The following is a 19509-nucleotide window of genomic DNA, read 5'->3' on the forward strand; positions in this document are numbered from 1 at the left end:
TCACTGTTTCACCCTCAGCTCACTGCACTCTGCATAACTTATCAGTTGCATAACACAAGCTTGGAGAGGAAAATAAAGTTACTACGTAATGTCATCTTCAAATTACTTGTTTTGTCCAACCAACAGGCTGGAACCCAAAGATATTAAACTTTGAAATGGTATAAAATAGAGAAAAGCAGCAAATCTTCACATTTGAGGATCTGGAACCGGAGGAGCGTTGGGGTATTTGCTTGAAGAATGACAATCAGATCCATAATCTCTTCTTTCTGCTCTTGTCTCCTTGTGTCCAGCGTTCCTTCTTTTGCCGTCTAACAGAAGACAAGAAATCAGAAAAGTTCTTCCGGGTGTTCTACGACCGTATGAAGCTGGCCCAGCTGGAGATCAAAGCCACAGTGACAGTAAATACCAGCGACCTGGGAAACAGGAAGAGAGATGACGAGAGCCAGGACAAAGACGTCCCCGTTCGAAAGAAAGGTCAGAGGTCACTTCCTATCATCTGATGTATGAACCGATGTCAGGTTGTTACCAATAAAAGAGGCAAGCTACAATTTCTAACCAAGATGATTTAGATCATTTGGACTGTGTCTGTTTAGCCAGAGACTCAGCAGTGGTCATGACAGAGGACGTGAGAGAGCAGCTGTTAGAGGCCTCATCCGCCACCAAGAAGGCCTTTAACTCTTACCGGCGCGAAGCGGACCCAGAGGACCACTTCAACTCAGTCGACGGCCAGCCCAGCACCGGGGACAAGAACCAGGACGAGGGAGAAATGAGTTTTGTAATCATCATCATGCAGCCCATCCTTCGCTTCCTCCAGCTGCTTTGTGAGAATCACAACCGTGACCTACAGGTGGGACAGACTGGGCTACAGACTCATCTTAAAGAGAAACTCCCTAGTTTGATTGGTATTCCCTTAAAAAAACATGAGTTAGGAAAATTAAAAAAAAATTGAGATATCTTATCAAGACAGCCCATTGCCAGTTTGATTGATGTTCCCTGGAGCGCACAAAGAAAAATAAGTCTGAACAGAGATATCCGAACCCTTATACTGTGGGTGTGTTGTACATCATTATCTCGTACGTTTTCAGCACCAACATTGCTTCGTTTAGAAAGAAAACGTTGCACAGAATTTTCATTTGGAGCTGAACTGTTCCATCACCATTTTTATTATTGCTTTATTATTGCTTTGCATCACTGTCTCATACCTGCCAAACCCAACCGTTTTTATCTCCTCAGAACTTCCTTCGCTGTCAAAACAACAAGAACAACTACAACCTCGTGTGTGAGACTCTGCAGTTCTTGGACTGTATCTGTGGCAGCACCACAGGGGGTCTCGGTCTGCTTGGCCTGTATATCAATGAGAAGAATGTGGCTCTCATCAACCAGACCCTGGAGAGCCTCACAGAGTACTGCCAAGGCCCCTGCCATGAAAACCAGGTACATGAAGACCACACAGAGGGCAAGGCTTGAACTTTTCGATGGCACTATCTGTCTTTTTCTTACATTTTTCGCTTGATGTCCCTCAGAATTGCATTGCCACTCACGAGTCCAATGGAATTGATATCATTATTGCCCTCATCCTTAATGACATCAACCCACTTGGGAAAAAGCGGATGGATCTGGTGCTGGAGCTCAAGGTGAGTTGGCTGCTCTAAGTGAAGTGGAGGAAGGAGTTACGCTTTTGTTTGAATCTGGGGCATGGTTTAACTCTGGCTTTGGGTCTCGGGCCAAAAATGAGGAGGGGGGACGACGACTGTGCAGTAGCTTCCTTTTGCAGCAGGATGGAATATCACTGACAGGCTGCAAGTATAGAGCTGGACATTCATTCGTCTGAGCTGAACTAACTTTTGTGCTCGTCTGCCAAGACAAACAGCTGCAGAGTGCATTTTCCTAGAGCACCGGGGTTTCTGCCTGCTTTCCTTGGATGGAGAAACTGACAGAGTTTAAGTTCTTAGTGCTCTTTTTCTGTTTTTGGCTCTTCAGAACAATGCATCCAAGCTGCTGCTCGCCATCATGGAGAGCCGTCATGACAGTGAGAATGCAGAGAGGATCCTGTACAATATGAGGCCTAAAGAGCTGGTGAGGAAATTATGCTGTGCACCTTTTCCAAAGCACAGCTGCTGAGCGACTGCCTCTGCTGTATCACCGAGCAATAACATCACACATCATCCTGTAAAAAGTATGTATGTGCATGTGTGTGTGTCTGTGTGTCCAGGTGGAAGTAATAAAGAAGGCCTACCTGCAAGGAGAGGTAGAGTTTGAGGACACAAAGGAGGAGGAGGACAACGGGGAAGAGGAGGAACATGATGCCGCCTCCCCCCGAAATGTTGGACACAACATCTACATTTTAGCTCACCAGGTCTGCTGTTTGTCTCTGCAACACGTTTTGTACAATCCCTTGTTAATTGTTGTTAATTATCCCCATTAATTAAGCTTGTTTATTGTCGCCATGTATCCAATGTGCAGCTGGCGCGTCATAATAAGGAGCTCTCCATAATGTTAAAGCCAGGAGGGGCCAACGGAGAGGGAGATGAGGCCTTGGAGTTCTACGCCAAGCACACTGCTCAGATAGAGGTCACAACACCCAGCCCATCACATAGCAGAATTTCACAAAACAAGCGAATCATCTAGAAAGCTCAGTGTTTGCACAGAAGCTGTCACAAATCATTTACCTCATGGCCCGGCAGAGGTCGAGGTATTCGCTCCGTGGAGGTGACGGTGTGTGTCTCCCTGTTCAGATCGTGCGTCAGGACCGCACCATGGAGGAGATAGTGTTCCCTGTGCCCAACATCTGTGAGTTCCTGACCTCCGAGTCAAAGCTGCGAGTCTACTACACCACAGAGCGAGACGAGCAGGGCAGCAAGATCAACGACTTCTTCCTGCGGGCAGAGGACCTCTTCAACGAGATGAACTGGCAGAAGAAGCTCAGAGGTAGGCCACCTTTGCTTACATGAATGATGATTCGCTTGAATTTGGCAGAGTTAACTCTTCTGTGCAGAGAAGTGTCAATAACGTTCCCCAATGATATATGAACTGTTCATTATTAATTAGAATTAAGAATGGAGTAAAGGCTCAGTCTTTTCACTAAAATCCACTTGTGTTTAGTTTGACCAACATAACAAAATCTTAATCTTATCAAAATTATATAAAACTAAATACATGAAAATCGTCACATCTGAGAAGGTGGAAGCGAAAGCATTTCTGCTCAATAAATGATTCCAGCAATTAGTCCATTATCAAGACTGCTGATTCATTTTCTGTTAATCTGCTAAATCGTTTCAAAACCATGTATGACGCCTCAGACACGAGAAGCCATTGTCAGTTATCTTAATAGGAAAGTACAACAGGAGGTGACGGGGGTGGTGGGAGAAGTCTGTTCGCACAGCTGGTGCAGCAGCGTGCAGCAAGTAAGAGAAAAGCACAACAAGGAACTTTATGATCGAGTGAGCTCGCTGGGTTAGCATCGCCACTTTGTCCTCATAAATGCAAGTGTTTATTTTAAGAGTTGCCTGATGCCCATCAGCTGATGGTGTGCACAACTTCCAGTGCCTCTTTTTTACGGAAATAACTTGATGAATATCCCCGAGTTGGTTGCGGCGCGGCGGCTTGTTGATTTGCTTGCTGTGGCCTCACAGTTCTGAGCCTGTTGGCCAGCTGAGACTTTTCTTTGCGGAATTTGCATGTTCTGCGCCTGGGTGCTCTGGTTTCCTCCCACAGTCCAAAGACATGCTACTGACGTGAATTTGAAACTCCAAATGAAGCGAAGGTGTGAATGTGGTGGTGTGACTGACTGGCGACATGTCCAGGGTGGAACCTGCCTCTCAGCCCAGAGCGAGCCTGAACAGGATAAGGATGGAGGATGGAGAATGGATGGAGGGATGCGTATCCCCATCTTGACAGCTTGGCTAACATTGCAATCCTGTGTGTGTGTGTGTGTGTGTGTGTGTGTGTGTGTGTGTGTGCTCGTGTTATGTGTGCATGTTTCCACTGTCTAAAAGCAGACAGGGGCTTTCCACATTCTTTGAGCCGTGAAACATTTGTACAGTAACCTTATGAATCACAACTGAGAGCCGTGTTGCTCACGCACACAAACACACACAAACACACAAACACACACACACACACACACACACACACACACACACACACACAGACCCGCACCCACACTCACATTTCTAATCCACGTACAAGACTGCATACCCACACAAAGCCATATTTTGTCTCTCACTCAGGAGGGGATAGACAGAGAAAAGTCCCTGCATCTGTTTCTCTTTGCCAACAACAGAGGACAGAAAATAGTCTATTCAAAGTCAGATTGTGTGTCTGAAAGTCAAAGCGGAGCCTTTCTCTTCTCCATCATCACCTTTTAAACTTTTCAGTATCATTTTCATTTCCTGCGTGTTTAATGTTCTTCAAGTGGGTTCCTGTCATCAATGTCTTCATGTTACTTTATGCAAAGCTGTTTTCTTTATGATGAGAAAGAGAATTGACACAATTATCTTATTTTCAAATGAACCCTGCAGCTTGTTCATACAGTGGGTGTGTGAGAATGAAAACAGTGTTGGAACAAGTAGTCAATTAATCAGCTATTCTGCAGAAAATTTGTTGAAAACATTTCTGATAATGAATTTATGCCAAGTTTTTACTTTTTATCATTATGTATCAAAAAATTGCTGCTCTTATCTCCTTGAATATGATAATTTTCTACAGGATCTTTGGCTTTTGGACTGCTGTTTTTTGGGGATCTTTGAATTTGCAAACAAATTTCTAAATTTTTCTTATGTTTTATAGACAAAATCTACCTGAGTCATACTGCATGCGATCAAACATGATGTCTAATGTCTCGCTTTGTCTCTGTCCTCTTCAGCCCAGCCTGTGCTGTACTGGTGCTCCAGAAACATATCAGTGTGGAGCAACGTTTCCTTCAACCTGGCTGTGCTCATGAACCTGCTGGTCTGCTTCTTCTACCCGCTGGAGGGTGTGCATGGAGGTCAGTCACACACGAGTAGACACCCAAGAGTGAGAACAGACTCTTTCAAACTAAGCAGCGACTCTGCTTACATCCTGTTACTAATATCTGTGGAAGGTCTCACTTCACTTTTCCAGTGGCTCAATCAATGCAAATTGAGAATGCATTTTGGCTTTTTACAGTGCAGCACAGTAGAAATCAGCTTAACTCTGGAGAAACTGCCTGTTGCCCTGTCCTGCGTATGAAGCGTTTACTGTATGTTGACGTTGTATTGATGCAGCATCACACAGGCGCATTTTACTGCACTGTTCTTCAGAGTTCTTTAGAAACCAGGGTCAAACAAAGGTTATGCTCTCAATGATGCAGAAGAGGAAGGACAGGGTTTTTTTTTTCTGCTACAAACTGCTCCTATTGCATTTTACAGCCTGCACTGATGTGACATACTGTGTCGATAGAAGAGAACTCCTACAATGATTGCATTGAATTTATAGCACTAATCGCTACAGCCAGCAATAAAGCCTGTACATACAACCTTAGATTAGGGAGAAGTGAAAAAAACCCGACTCAGCCCCATAGTACAGCACCCGTTTTAGCTTGTATCCAGTTCATATTGTAGTTTATTTTACATTTACATCGTGCTCTGATATGAGAAACTACCCTGATTGCAAAAAAGTCTGAAAACTGTATGAAACATAAACAAGGCAGAATGTGATCATTTGCTAATTCTTTTTGACATTATCCTGAATTGGAAACAGTACTAAGACAATATGTTCAATATTTTACTTTATCAGTTTCATTGATTTTTGTAAATATCTGCTTATTCTGAGTTTGATGCAGCAACATGTTTCAAACATGTTGGGACAGGAGAAACTAAAGACTGGGAAAGATGTGGAATGCTCCAAAAACACCTGTTTGGAACATTCCACAGGTAAACAGGTTGATTGGTAACAGGTGATAGTATCATGATTGGGTAAGAAGGGGCATCCTGGAAAGGCTCAGTCGTTCACAAGCGAGGATGGAGAGAGGTTCACCACTTTGTGGTGAACACATGATTGTATGAAGGATGTTACTGCATGGACTCAGAAACACTTCGCTATAAACTAAGTTTGTTTGCAGATGATTTCATTCTGGTTTTGCTTACGTTTCACACAGTGTCTTAACTTTCGTTTTTTGACTTGTATTCAGAAAGGCATGTCACAAGGTGCAGCCACCCACAGAGACAGACTCTGAAGATCTGACTGTCAAACCCTCCCGCAGGCATCAGCATTAATCAGCTGATCTGCTTTTACTGCAAAGTTCTGATCTGCTGACTTCTAATCACCTGACCAGGATTAGGAGCAGGACCTGAGGAGCCCTCCTCCTTTGTTTAAGAAACACACAAGCAGACTAACCACAATCCATCGTGTCAAAGCTTGAGCTCATGTTTGACTTTTAGTGCTATGAAGACCACAATAAACACAGCTGTGTCATTTAATGTCCCATAAACACAGCTTACATTGGCTCAGGTAGGACAAAGTCATACAGGACATGTAAGGTGATCCAAAAAAAAAAAAAGTCCTACATCATGTTTTCCACTTCAGACAAGGCAATTTATTCAGCTGCCAAATCCTCCTCAGTGATGTTTGTCTGTTTGCTTTTATTCTGTCAGTGGGTTCACTTTCCCACCTGAATCTCTGCTTTCATACAGAGTGAGTATTGAACAAAATGAAGGTTGCAAATTTTACTATTTCTTTTTACATATATTCAAAAATGAGCAAACAGTATGAGGATAAGAATGCAAACAAAGCAATATCCACAGAATAATGACGTCTCTACAACCAATCCCCCCGTGAAACTCATACGAGCTCTTTGACATCTTCAAAGAAACATTTTAAAAAATGAACAAATAGTGCAGTATAATACATCCTTTAATAGTTGTTCTACATCTTCTCAAATAATCTGGTAGAATTGTGAATTATGCCAAGTTGCAAAAAAATGCAGTGTTTTATTAATTTTGTAGTGGATTACAAAAAATGTATGAGTGCTAACAGAGCAGAATAATTAACACTGAAAGCAGTAATTCATACAGTCGTAGTTCTAACTATAAAATTTCCTCCTGCACTGTTATACAAAACACAGCGTGACTGAGGTCTGACTGTCTTTCTCCTCTGCACTGGAGCTTGGTCTGTGTGCAAGACATCATCACGTGAGACTCCAGCATACCTTTGGCCTGCTTTAACAGGCGCTTTTATGGCTTTGGGCCCCTTCCTTCTCTGTCTTACTCACACTCGTGCGTGCGCACACACACACACACACACACACACACACACACACACACACACACACTGTGTGCTTGCTCTCCCTCTGTTCTCCTCCCTCCTTTGCTTGGAGCTTTAGAATGAGGGTTATAAGAGCAGGGGATCTGGGTCAGTGTGTTCTGCCTGCATACATGGCTGACTGCCTTTTGATGAATAGCTGTGGTTAGCGCCATGCACACGTAGCACATGCTCACATGCAGAAAGTGCATGCTTGCAGCCTCCTCAGCGGTTGATTTTATAGATGTTTGCGAACAATCATCAAGTGTAAGGAAGGCACAGAGTTGGTGAGTGCACGTAAGCAGCCCTGCTCTCAGTCTGCCACATCACTGGAGCTGTGTATTGCGCCCAGCTCGCTCCTCATGAATCTTTCAGCTGAGGTATTTTTAGAGATGACTGTTATGTAAGTGGCACCTGTCATGTGATCTCCGCAGGGATTGGGAGGGAGAGAAATTTAGAGAAAGGGAAGGAGGGAAGGAGGCAGAGAGAGGGAGGCAAGGTGGGAGGAGAGGAGGACGGGGAGGAAAGGAGGACTCCCTTACCAGCATTGCTCCTTTTCTGCTTTCTCATCTGCCACAACGCTCTCTGTCTTTTAATCCTTTCAGTTCTGCCCCATTTCCCTTTTGCTTTGTCTGTCTCCTGATCTTTTTCTACCTTATCATCAACACATTCCTCTATTTGTCCTTTTCTATGTTGTCTGAGGTTGATCTGTGACCGGTGCATGTAGAGTACATACAAACACACACAGATGCACACATGTTATTTGTGTGTTTTAAGAAAGGGCCGGCAGTTACAGAGGCAGCAGGTTGTTCTTAGGCTGGTCAAACCTGGTCGAGAGTTTTAGCCTGAGTGACACGTTTCCACATGAAACCCTTGACTAGGACACAAATCCTGGATTTACCTTAGGATCAAGAGAAGCATCAGGTAGGCTCTCAGTAAAGCTCAGTGTGCGCACGCACACACACACACACACACACACACACACACACACACACACACACACACACACACACACACACACACACACACACATTCTCAAAAAAGTATGTCATACACATTTGGGTGTTATGTAACTGGCTCTCTTTGAGTTCAAAGTCTCACTAATGAAAGCCTGAGGCCTGCCTGAGAGGCAGAACTTAGTGGAAGCCAGTTAAAAACTTGTTGATCCGGACAAGGCCTCGTTTAAACTGCAAACTGCACTGTCATCCTCTCCACATGACGCGTTAATATTCCACATGTGCAAAATTCACCATGTAACAGGGTTGACAAATGCAGCAGTTTGAGCATGTATCCTGTATCCATTGCATGTGCATTAACACAGTTGCTTCCCTTGTGCATGTGTGTACATATATTTATCTTCTGTAGTTATGCTGGATCCCCACCTGTCTGCACTGCTGTGGATGGGAGTCTTGGCAACGCTGGTCATTGTTATCATCATGCCCCAGCCGCTGGGCATCCGAGCTCTCGTCATCATCACCATCCTGCGTCTTATCTTCTCTGTTGGCCTGGAGCCCACCCTCTTCCTCCTGGGTGCCTTCAATGTGAGTACTCTGCTTTACAGGGTCAGTTCACCCAAAATTACCACTGGTGATATCTAGCCTTCAGTTCGCCTATCGGATGTCTCTGTGTTTTGGTTCGTCCTTGCACACAAGATAAATGTATGTACTGTGAATGCATAGGAAGGCTATCGATACACACCTACAGTTCACCGTAATCCAAGTATACACGCATAACATGCATACAGCTCATTTAGCAACACCGTTACATGTCCCTAAATACATAAAGGCCAATGTGCCAGTTGTTATATCTATCTATCTTTCCATTAGATTTCTCTGGTTCCTGCTTCTCAAATGTGAGGATTTGGTGTTTTTCTCTTCTTTATATCATTGTCAACTAAATGTTTTGGGGTTTTGGACTGTTGGTGGGACCAAAAAAGCATGAAGATGTCACCTCGGACTCTTTTCTTCTGACATTTCATGGACTAAATCAGCAGATTAATTGACAATGATAGTAAATGTAAGCAGTTGCCTAAGAATTTTGTTTGTGGTCTTCTTTTCCTCAGAGAATTGCTAAAAACTCACCACTTCTATTTTACCGTTCTCACACACTGCTGTATGTACTCTCAAGTACTGAGAAATCTCCACCACACTAGTTCCAGTTCTTCTTTCAGCTCTCACTCACACCCATGCCCACTTGGCAGGCCATTGCTCCATCTGCCTGTGGTGTTGCCCCTTGGCTCTGCAGTTCTCCCTGGTTGTGTTATGGGGTGTGAAGTGCGTCACCGGACCCTAGAGAGTGTGACACCACCCCTGCACTCACCAGAGATTTTCTAGATGTTGCTCTTAAACACACACACACACACACACACACACACACACACACACACACAGAGAGTCTTACACACACCTCTATCGTCTCTCCCCTCAATTGCTACATTTACATGCAGACAAGAAACCGGGTTATTGAGAGAGATCAGGTTAAGACAGGAAATCAGATAACACGTTACCATGGACTGCAGTAAACTGGTCACTCTGAAGTCTAGTTTACATGCAGCTGGTCAGTGGTCAGATGTCCCCCTGACTGTGTTGTTGACACATTTTTTTTCTTTCTTTACAGATACATGATTTTTTGAAATAGCCAGTGTTTCCATTATTCCAGATAGAAGGATGCTCTGCTGATGACCTTTCCTTTCCAGCCCACTGCTGTCACAGTGACACTTACCCTGTCTCATTCTTCCTCGTGAGCATGCACTCCTGTAAAAACCCAGTCAGAAACCCGGTTAAGCGTATACATGACCAAGAAGTCAGGTTTCTCTGGCAGGCATATAGAAGCCGTGTTAACCGGGTTTCTGTTAATCCCTTCGCCTTGTTTCTGGTTTACATGACGTTTAAGAAATCATGTCAGTGCAGAAAAGCCAACAACAACCCCACTCTGTGTGTCCTCATTTAGCCTAAAAGCCCGGCTGCCGCACTGCTGTCAACACTTTCTGTCTGACCCAGAGCTCTCAGCCAAGGCCATGTTGGTTTGCCAATATTAAAATGATGAATGGTTGATTGTCTTGGATTTAAATTATTAAAGAGAAATTGACTTTATCTTTCAGGTGTGTAATAAAATCATCTTCCTGATAAGCTTCGTGGGGAACCGAGGAACCTTCACTCGCGGCTACAAAGCCATGGTGCTGGACTTTGAGTTCCTCTACCACCTCATTTACCTCATCATCTGCTCTCTGGGGGTGTTTGTCCACGTCTTCTTCTACAGTCTGTTGGTGAGGGAAGCACACACACACACGGACCCTTCATACACACACTCAAACCTGCCTGCTTTGAAGAGGTGAAGACATGCAGGTGAAACCATTAAGAAACATGAAAGCAGCAGGTTTTTTGTTTTACACCATGTGTAAAATATTTAAGCTGTAACCTCAGCTGTCCATCGTGGTGCATTCACGGACATATCCTACTTGTGAGTCAGATTTTACCTTATTTTGGTGCTGTAATGTTGTTGCTGTTGTTGTTGTTGTTGTTAAATGCAAATGCTGTTTGCCATTGCCTCAGCTCTGCTTTCTAACCTGTTGGACTGAGTAGGCCAGTGTTAGAGATACTTTCCGTTCGTGCTGGCCCGAGCAGCTCCTCTGCAGACGCAGCACAACATACTGTATTTCCATTTTTCCTAGCCTGCATAACAAGATGCTGAAGACTTATGAAATTCATGTCAGACAGAGGAAATTGAGGATTCAGTGCCAGAGAAAAAAGTCACAACGTGCAAGGAAATCTAATCCAACAGACAAATTTGTTTCTTGCCTTTTCTTGCGTAACTCTATGTCCACTCTGAAACAAATACAGGTCAGACTGCATGTAGAAGACGGCAGTATGTAAATTAATGCACTTCACATTTACATTTTCTGATTTTGCCTTCTGAGAGACTTTAAGGCACTTTACAATGACTCTATCGCCACATATTTGGCTTCTTGTGTTGTAACGTGCACTTTGCCTCCGTAGCTGTTCGACCTGGTGTACAGAGAGGAGACCTTGCTGAATGTGATCAAGAGTGTGACTCGTAACGGCCGCTCCATCGTGCTCACCGCCGTGCTCGCGCTCATCCTGGTCTACCTGTTCTCCATCGTCGGCTACATTTTCTTCAAAGATGACTTCATCCTGGAGGTGGATCGCATCCCCAATACAACTCTGAGTGAGCATTTATCATTTTTCACTTGAAGATTACAGAGCGTTGGTTTATCATTTAGGAAACGTATTCACTGTCCCCTCCTACTTTCTAGAGAATGGAGCCAGTCTGGCCAGCGAGTTTCTGTCTGCAGGAATGTGTCAGGGAGGGATTGATGATAACTGCACCACAGGAGCCCTGCAGGAAGGTAATGCACGCTGGAGGACTGGGTTCTACGTTGAAAAAGCCTGAATGTGTCTTCAGCTGAATATTTCAGTCATTAAAAACCATCAGTCTATGAACAATATTTGAATGTTTAGTGTTCTTGTGTGTATGTTTTGTCACTAAAAGTTATCTAAAAGTGGTAACAAATGTCTCTTGCAGCTAGATTGCACATTGTTGGAAGGCCTGATCTTTCGCCATGATCAGAGCAGAAAGTTACGTTTCGAGACAAGCCGCCATATTTGAAAACTAAGAGGAAATGCAAAGAAAAACCCAGGAAGTTGTTAATGTAGGAAGGGTTTCTGTTTTCATTCTTGTGACCCATTGACTTTCACATGACTGCCATTTGACCTTAACAACTTACATGTGACCTGCTTGACCCAAAAAAGCATTTAAGCGCCAGGGAACTCGTCTCCAAGGCTGAAATCTAGTTACCTTTGGCTCAGTAAAACTTTTGTTCTGTTTGTTCTTCGATTTAGAGAGTTCATTCAGTCAAAACAGAATTCTCTCAGCGCAGACATAAGAGCCATAAAATGATTTGGCCAACAATAAACACAGTTTAAACAAGGGGAGCATGTGTTCAGTCCTGTCCATCATGTGACTCGGTGAGAGGTCCATGAATTCATGTGTCTTTTTCTTAACTGTTCTACCATGACCTATAAATGTCATCAAATTGGATAAATCATTCAGAAGGGTTTTTTTTTCCATCTGCTTCAGAACAATTCAAAGCTGTAGTCACATTCCAGCTCTGCAAAAACACTTTGCTTCGACTAACTGCATTGACAATGTGAACTACAAGACTATCAAATCCTACTCCAACACAGATTACTAATAGTTATCTAGAGTCAGAGGAAATATTTAAAAACAATAACATGACAGGTTATTGTATCATGCCTTAACAGATATTGTAATTAGCTCGTCATGCTATCTAGGCTTGTATGTGTACATATACCTGCATAATCTCTTTGGGTCTCATTATTTCGTTTAGTCCTTATTATGAGCAACAGCTTGATGCTTGTGAAGTTACAGAGACTGAAGCCTTACTTTGTGTTTCCTCAGATTTTGAAGATGACAGTGAGGAGGACAGCGACATGGAGCGGACATGTGACTCTCTATTAATGTGTATCGTCACTGTTTTGAGTCATGGCCTGAGGAGTGGAGGGGGTGTCGGAGATGTTCTCCGCAAGCCTTCCAAGGAGGTACAAGCAACTCTGATTAGGCCCCTGACTGTACGGTGTGTGTGTGCATGTGTGTCTGTGAGCTGAGAGGGTGTAATACCCGCAGCTTTAGCACGGTCATGTGAGCTGGCTGGGAGCCCATTGTGCTCTGAGCTTGTTTTTATTTCAAAAGCATGGAGGTTTCACAATGTTTCCATACAGCTGTACTGCCTCCGCCTTGGTTGAGCATTAAACCTCAGAATAGATTTCCTCTGAATTCAGGCTCAACCACTAATGATGTCAAAAGAGGATGTGAATATCTGCCTCACATATTCACAACACAATGCAACTTGGGGCAGAAAGTCTGGCAGGCTGCTGAGGTAAACTACTGAAGTGTCATAGCAGTCAGCCATGTAATCACATGGGTGGCAGCGCGGCTCAGCACGCTGTTGCTTGTTCTAAATAAGTGTGATTTTGTTACAGCATCAGGTTAGTGGCCACTGCAGGGTATTTCCCTTCTGCGACGATCTGACCACATTACTTTAAAGAGCAATAACTAGAAATGGAAAATGAGCGAATGGAACTGCTCTCGCAGTTTGTCGGCAGGGAAGTCCGTTGTCGCTCTGATGGCTAATGCTATAAAATAAACGTTTCTCGTCTGTGTTGTGAAGGCTTTTTAAACTGTGTCCTACCTACAGAGGCAGGCTGCGTCAGGTTGACCTGACGGCTTTCTGCCATCTCTGTTACTGTAGCATCTGGCTGGTTTTATCTGTGGTCTTGTGTTTCCATTAATATCCGTGATGACAAAGGTTGATCTTGTTTCAAAATCATAACATCATCCTCAACACATATACATAAAGACTTGCCATTTAGGTCCAACATTTAAATGGGCCAGTCTTTCTGCACCAGTCCCCCACAAGACAGATTCTTCTTAAGTTTTGAAAATGAAAATGATAATTACTGTGATTATAATTTTTTGTCACTATGTGTAAACAGGCAGTGGCAGCACTGTACAGAAGTCACTGTTCTACAGCTTTTGGATGACCGTGACTCCACATGTGACCTGGTTTCCTGTTGCTTTTCAGGAGCCACTGTTTGCAGCCAGAGTGATATACGACTTGCTGTTCTTCTTCATGGTCATCATCATTGTCCTCAACCTCATCTTTGGTGTTATCATCGACACCTTCGCTGACCTGAGAAGTGAAAAACAGAAGAAAGAAGAAGTCCTAAAGACCACCTGCTTCATCTGCGGTGAGACTTTTTTTTTTTGTACTTGCAAAAATTGCAGCTGTTAAATCGATTCTTCAATCAATACAAAATGTACTAGAAGTTTGAGAATGGATTAACAGTGTTAAGCAAACAGAAAAGGCATACATGTATAAGTTCTGATTCCTTCAATGTGAGCACTGACACATTTTTTGTTTTTAATCGTTCAGATAAAATAAGCAGCTGGAAGACAACAACTTGAGCATGAGGGAACTACAACAGAATATTTTTCTATTTTCTGTCACTATGTAGGCGAAGCGGATAATCAAAAAACTCTCAATATGCAGAATAACAACGAAAGCCCTACAGTTGACCTTCTTGCAGGTTTCCTCAGACATGCATACATACATATTTTCTTGCCATGGGGATCAAACCTCTTGCTCTCCAGTGATGGGATTGCTTCTCTAATCACAAGGGCACCCTGCCAGTCAGGGAGGACTTTGCTCTGTTGTTGGAAAGGCTTCTCAGTCATCCAGGTCATGGTTATCAAAGGAGGGTTGAATCAAGGGCAACTGGACCTGCTTGTAGATACTTGCAAATGTTTGGCCTCTTATCAAAGGGGCTTCCTCAGTTCTAACTGGCCGGTGGGGAGTCCAGTATGTCTGTGGGGTCATTATGAAATTCACTGATAGCACCTGGTCTGTTGCAGTGACAGTTGCTGGAGTGACCTGAGGCCAAACGACAGTCACTGGAGTTGTCACATGAGGAAACTTAACAACCATTAAACAAACGCATGGCTCAACACAGGAGGGCCAGCTCGTCAGCAGTTTACCCACACCTGAAAGAAAGTCATTCGAGGACAGCAACGTAAATATTTGAGATAGGGAGGACAGGTGGAATGAAAGAGGAGGCTATCTACGTCAAAGTTGGGAAACCGTCCCTCAGCAGAGAAGAAGGTCTAGTTATCACTTATCCCCCAACCTACAATACTGTCCTTCCATCCCCTCCATGGAGATTTAAATACTATTTACAGTTGCACTCGTGTGACAACCTTAACGACCGTTGCTGACACTTGGCCTCAGGTGACTCTTGACAATTCAAACAACAGCCATTACACAGCCAGGACTAACTACAACCAAGTCCCGCTGCCCTAGATCCAGCCCTCCTCGGGAGTGTCTGTGTTTCAGACTCTGCGTCATTAGTGCTCTCCCACAATCCATCTCATGCCGCTTGGTTAGTTCCCAAATTCCCCTCTCAGAATGTTAGATTCTTGGTGTCGTTGTGGTTTCTGGTAAGTGTATTTCTAAAGGTGTACGCAGTTCGTTGCAGTCCCCCCCCCCCCCCCCCCCCTTCACTTCGCTGTCGTTCCAAAGAAGGCTGAGTCATGAGAGCTTCCTGCCACTGCTCTGCTCGCCTCCATAATTCATTTCTGTCTCACACGCACACACGTCTTCTCCCACTCACAAACTTAATTTTCATACCATATGTTTTGTGCGACTTTCCTGATTACCCATGCCCTGTCCCTCTCTGTGTGGCCTCATCTGCATTTCCTTATATGCACATCACATGTGCGAACGCCTAAATAAGCACATGCTGCTGAGTGCATGTGCTTCTGGACAGCATGTGTGTGTGAGCCCAGCAGCGTCTGCCGTATGTGAGCATGTGTGTGTCTGCGTACGTTGGGTCAGGCAGTCAGGATAAGTGGTAAGCATATGGAACGAGAACAGTATTATGTCACCCAGCCCGCCATCAGCTCTGACTCACTCATGTTAAAGAAGGCCAGGCCACAGGGGGAGCTGCCGTCTCTATGGTTTCCAGACGGACCACAAGGGAACAGGAGATGCAGAGATTAGGAGCCGACCTCCACGGGCTTAAGTGGCTCTGCATCCACCAGCTTGGTTTTATAAGCCATCGATCTTTCCCACAATCTTGTATTAGTTTTTAGATCATTTGGTCTGTTGCCAGTGATTGATTTATGTCATGTACTTCCTGTGCCGGTTGGCTGATTTTTACCTGTAGCTGGAAGGAACCACGCTCAACCTCACAATCGCACTCTCCATGTTGAATAGGAAATGGGAATGAGTAATTTATTGACTGTTAACAACTCACTGAATATGTTAAAGGTCCTCTGTTGAACACTGTTTGCGTTTGTTTTAATGTTATGGATTACTGAACATGTCGTCCTGTATTTAACGTTAATGAGAATTTCTCCCAGCACCAGTTGGCTCAGTTTTTATTCAGCTTTTGGTGTCTTATAACATGGGCCTAAATATAGAGACTGCCCCTGCTTATTTAAATGTAGCCCCCCCAAGGTTGCACTCTTATCAGTAACATTACTGCACAGCCAGCAGCTCCCTTTACCAATCATATACAATCCGAAAATGTGTGTTTTAAGCACTTTATGGGAATTTGTCAACTAATGAGTTCAATGGCTGTTCAAAGGCGAAGACTTATAAATTTAAGAATCTGAATATTTATTTGTGAGTCAGTCCACAAGAAATGCAGAAACGCAGACAAGCAAGACTGAAATTTGTGCTGATATGATGCAAGACTCTGGAGTTACTCCACAATTCACATGACCAGGTCGACCAACAGAATGTGTGAATCAAATTAATTGGAGTCTGTTTTACAGGACTACTAAAACCTGTGAAGCACACACACACACACACACACACACACACACACACACACACACACACACACAAACAGAAGATCTTCAATCATTTTCTATCATTCTTCCATTTAGTTTTCAGTGGAATTTCATATTTGTGTAGAATTCACTTTGAAGGTGTGAAGGCCAACACACAGACCACATTTAGTAGATATTTTGCTTGTCAAATCCACCTAGAAAATCCCCAAAGCTAATGTGTCCCTGATGCTGTCCTCTTTCATTTCTGTCTGCAAGTACCGCAAAACAAAAAGTGCTTTTTCATGTCTGTCATGGACACAGCAGCAGCTCCGCTCATCTGACAGCCTGTCATGGGTGATGCTTAATTTCCCGGAGCGTTAACCTACAATTTAGTGCAGATGTGCTTGTTTTGTGTGAGCCCTGCTTCTGTATTCTGCTTTTTTGGTTGCCAGTACTGTTTTACCTGCTTGTCTGTTTCCTTACTCCATTTTGCTTTCTTTTCACCAGTATTGAGCAGGATAATGTCAGATTTCCAACTCATATTACAGGATATGTTAGTTTTAAATCTCATACAAGTGCCACTCTACAGACTGAAACTGTGCTCTTTATTACCGCCTTAAAACTCAAGTTACAGACACTAATTCCTCTGAATGTGACTCATGTTATTCAGATCTTTTATATAAGTCTTTTTTTTTTCTCAGGTATCTCTTGCAAAAGAGACTTTCACATTAATGAGGCTTCCTGAGTGTACACATTTAACTTTAACTAACTTACAATTTTCTTCCCGCAGAAACAGAAGCTAGCTGTTCTGTTTTCTTAAACATACTGTACCCTTGCACAATAAAGAGTGTGTGTTCTTGCCCTGCTACAGGCCTGGAGCGGGACAAGTTTGACAACAAGACGGTGACTTTCGAGGAGCACATCAAAGAGGAGCACAACATGTGGCACTACCTGTTCTTTATTGTGCTGGTAAAAGTTAAAGATTCCACCGAATACACAGGCCCCGAGAGCTACGTGGCTGAGATGATCAAGGTAAATAAGAGGCACAGGCACGCCCTTAAAACACTCATCCACCTCCTGATGATAATGCAGGCCTACTTTTTTTTTTTTTTGTTGTTGTTGTAAATGGGTTACATTTGGTATTAGACCACTCTGCCTTGGGGTAATAGTGATCCACATACTGCATGAAATCAGGAACAGCAGAGTTGTTGATAGGGTAAAAGACATGTTTTTCTGCAGAGAGCTGCTAGTCTACTCCACTGAGTCACTTCACCATTCTGTGGAATTAGTGTGTGCCTTGGCTGCTTTCACAGACTATAGTCTGGTGCAACAATCCTGAAATGAGACAGTGGCGTGATCGGCTTTGCCCTTTGTGTTTGGTGCAGTAACTATGATCGAGTAGAGTTCATCAGGTTTTGCCTCTGAGTCAGACTTGTAAACATGTGCCTGCATGCCACACACACCTTGATACAGTAATGTGTTCCTGTTTTCTAATCTCAACTGACAGACTTGTCGGTCATGCACATTTAATTACACAAACAGACTCTGGTATACAAACAGGAAGTCGGTGGAATAAGACAGCACGAGTCACAGTCTAACCCTAAAACTAATCGAAGCATGCAAAGCAATCGTGGGTCAGTTCACTGGTATTTCCATTATAGCTCACTCTGAGATCATTCATGCTATATTTTTACCACTGCAGCAATAATACCATGCGAGCCTGTTCCAAAAGCAGGTTGTAGACTAGTGTCAATTTCACATTTAAGCTCTTGATTGCAAAACAGTAGCAGCTTCCTGTTAAAATTACCCATTCTTTTTGGACAAACACTTTTTTAACTCCATGCAAATATCAACACTTCTGAATGGAAAAAAAAAAAATGATGATGTGCTTGGTCGACCACAGGAGCACAACCTGGACTGGTTCCCACGGATGCGTGCCATGTCACTGGTGAGCAGCGATGCGGAGGGGGAGCAGAATGAAATCAGGAACCTGCAGGAGAAGCTGGAGTCGACCATGAGGCTGGTGGCCAACCTGTCTGGGCAGCTGACAGAGCTCAAGGAGCAGGTATGTCATGTCACAGCAAACCACGCGCTCTCTCATTTACCTGATGTCTTTTTGTTTCGCCTCCATTTTAACAGGATGCTGCAAATTTTGAGACAGTTTTCAACGTTTAGCAACCTGCACCCACAGCCACCTTGTTTTCATGAACAGTAACATGGGAACAGTTGCTGGGGATTGGTTGCTTACAGTTGTACAATCACCATGATGGAACTGGTGACTCAGACAACTTAAGCTTTAGTGTATTAGTGTATTTTGCTATTCTGTCTCTCCCTTGAAGGAATTTGTCCATTCATCGTTGCCACTGACACTGTTGCCCCTGTGTCTTAAAAGAATAGTTCTACGCTTAGGGAAATACACTTCTGTGCTTTTTTGCCAAGAGTTCGATGACAATGATTGATACCACTCTCACGCCTGTACAGTAAAAATAAAGCAACAGCCAGCAGTAAAGTTGGCTTAGCCTAGCATAAAGACACCTAGTCTGACAGTAGCAGAACAGCTCTGCCAGCAGCCTTAAAGCTCATTAAGTGACATGTTAAATCTTGTTTGTTTCACCCACACAAAAACTTTGGTATAAAATGTCAAGTTGTGGTTTTATAGGGGCTTATGTGCCAGACCGTTTTTTGAACCAGATGCAGCAACTTCCTGAGTCAAGAACATAACCCCCCTGAAAACCACGTCATTTTTGCACTGTTTTTGTGTGTTTCAAATCCTGCATTGTTCACATCCATGATCGCCAGCTTGCTCCAGCACATACACCGACCTTTGCTCCCCAGTGCTGCTTCAGAGGGAACCTTTAAGCTGCAGAACGGTTTTAT

At 43.7% G+C, this 19509-nt stretch overlaps 1 protein-coding gene across 6 annotated transcripts in view; it reads left to right on the top strand.

Moving 5' to 3' along the window:
* The window catches only part of LOC143336581 (inositol 1,4,5-trisphosphate-gated calcium channel ITPR1), a 68867-nt gene that overhangs the window by 47838 nt on the left and 1520 nt on the right, over nucleotides 1–19509 (top strand). For all 6 annotated transcript variants that reach the window (XM_076756826.1, XM_076756834.1, XM_076756842.1 and 3 more), the window contains 17 exons: nucleotides 291–474; nucleotides 594–847; nucleotides 1234–1434; nucleotides 1524–1634; nucleotides 1981–2076; nucleotides 2213–2356; nucleotides 2464–2571; nucleotides 2736–2928; nucleotides 4865–4987; nucleotides 8626–8801; nucleotides 10361–10525; nucleotides 11256–11445; nucleotides 11534–11626; nucleotides 12700–12839; nucleotides 13883–14048; nucleotides 17504–17664; nucleotides 18536–18697. In XM_076756826.1, the coding sequence (XP_076612941.1) occupies nucleotides 291–474; nucleotides 594–847; nucleotides 1234–1434; nucleotides 1524–1634; nucleotides 1981–2076; nucleotides 2213–2356; nucleotides 2464–2571; nucleotides 2736–2928; nucleotides 4865–4987; nucleotides 8626–8801; nucleotides 10361–10525; nucleotides 11256–11445; nucleotides 11534–11626; nucleotides 12700–12839; nucleotides 13883–14048; nucleotides 17504–17664; nucleotides 18536–18697 (2667 nt within the window). The remainder of the gene's footprint in view (nucleotides 1–290; nucleotides 475–593; nucleotides 848–1233; nucleotides 1435–1523; nucleotides 1635–1980; nucleotides 2077–2212; nucleotides 2357–2463; nucleotides 2572–2735; nucleotides 2929–4864; nucleotides 4988–8625; nucleotides 8802–10360; nucleotides 10526–11255; nucleotides 11446–11533; nucleotides 11627–12699; nucleotides 12840–13882; nucleotides 14049–17503; nucleotides 17665–18535; nucleotides 18698–19509) is intronic.

Source organism: Chaetodon auriga, chromosome 2 (genome assembly GCF_051107435.1).
Source record: "Chaetodon auriga isolate fChaAug3 chromosome 2, fChaAug3.hap1, whole genome shotgun sequence".
In the NCBI taxonomy this organism is placed as follows: Eukaryota; Metazoa; Chordata; class Actinopteri; order Chaetodontiformes; family Chaetodontidae; genus Chaetodon; species Chaetodon auriga.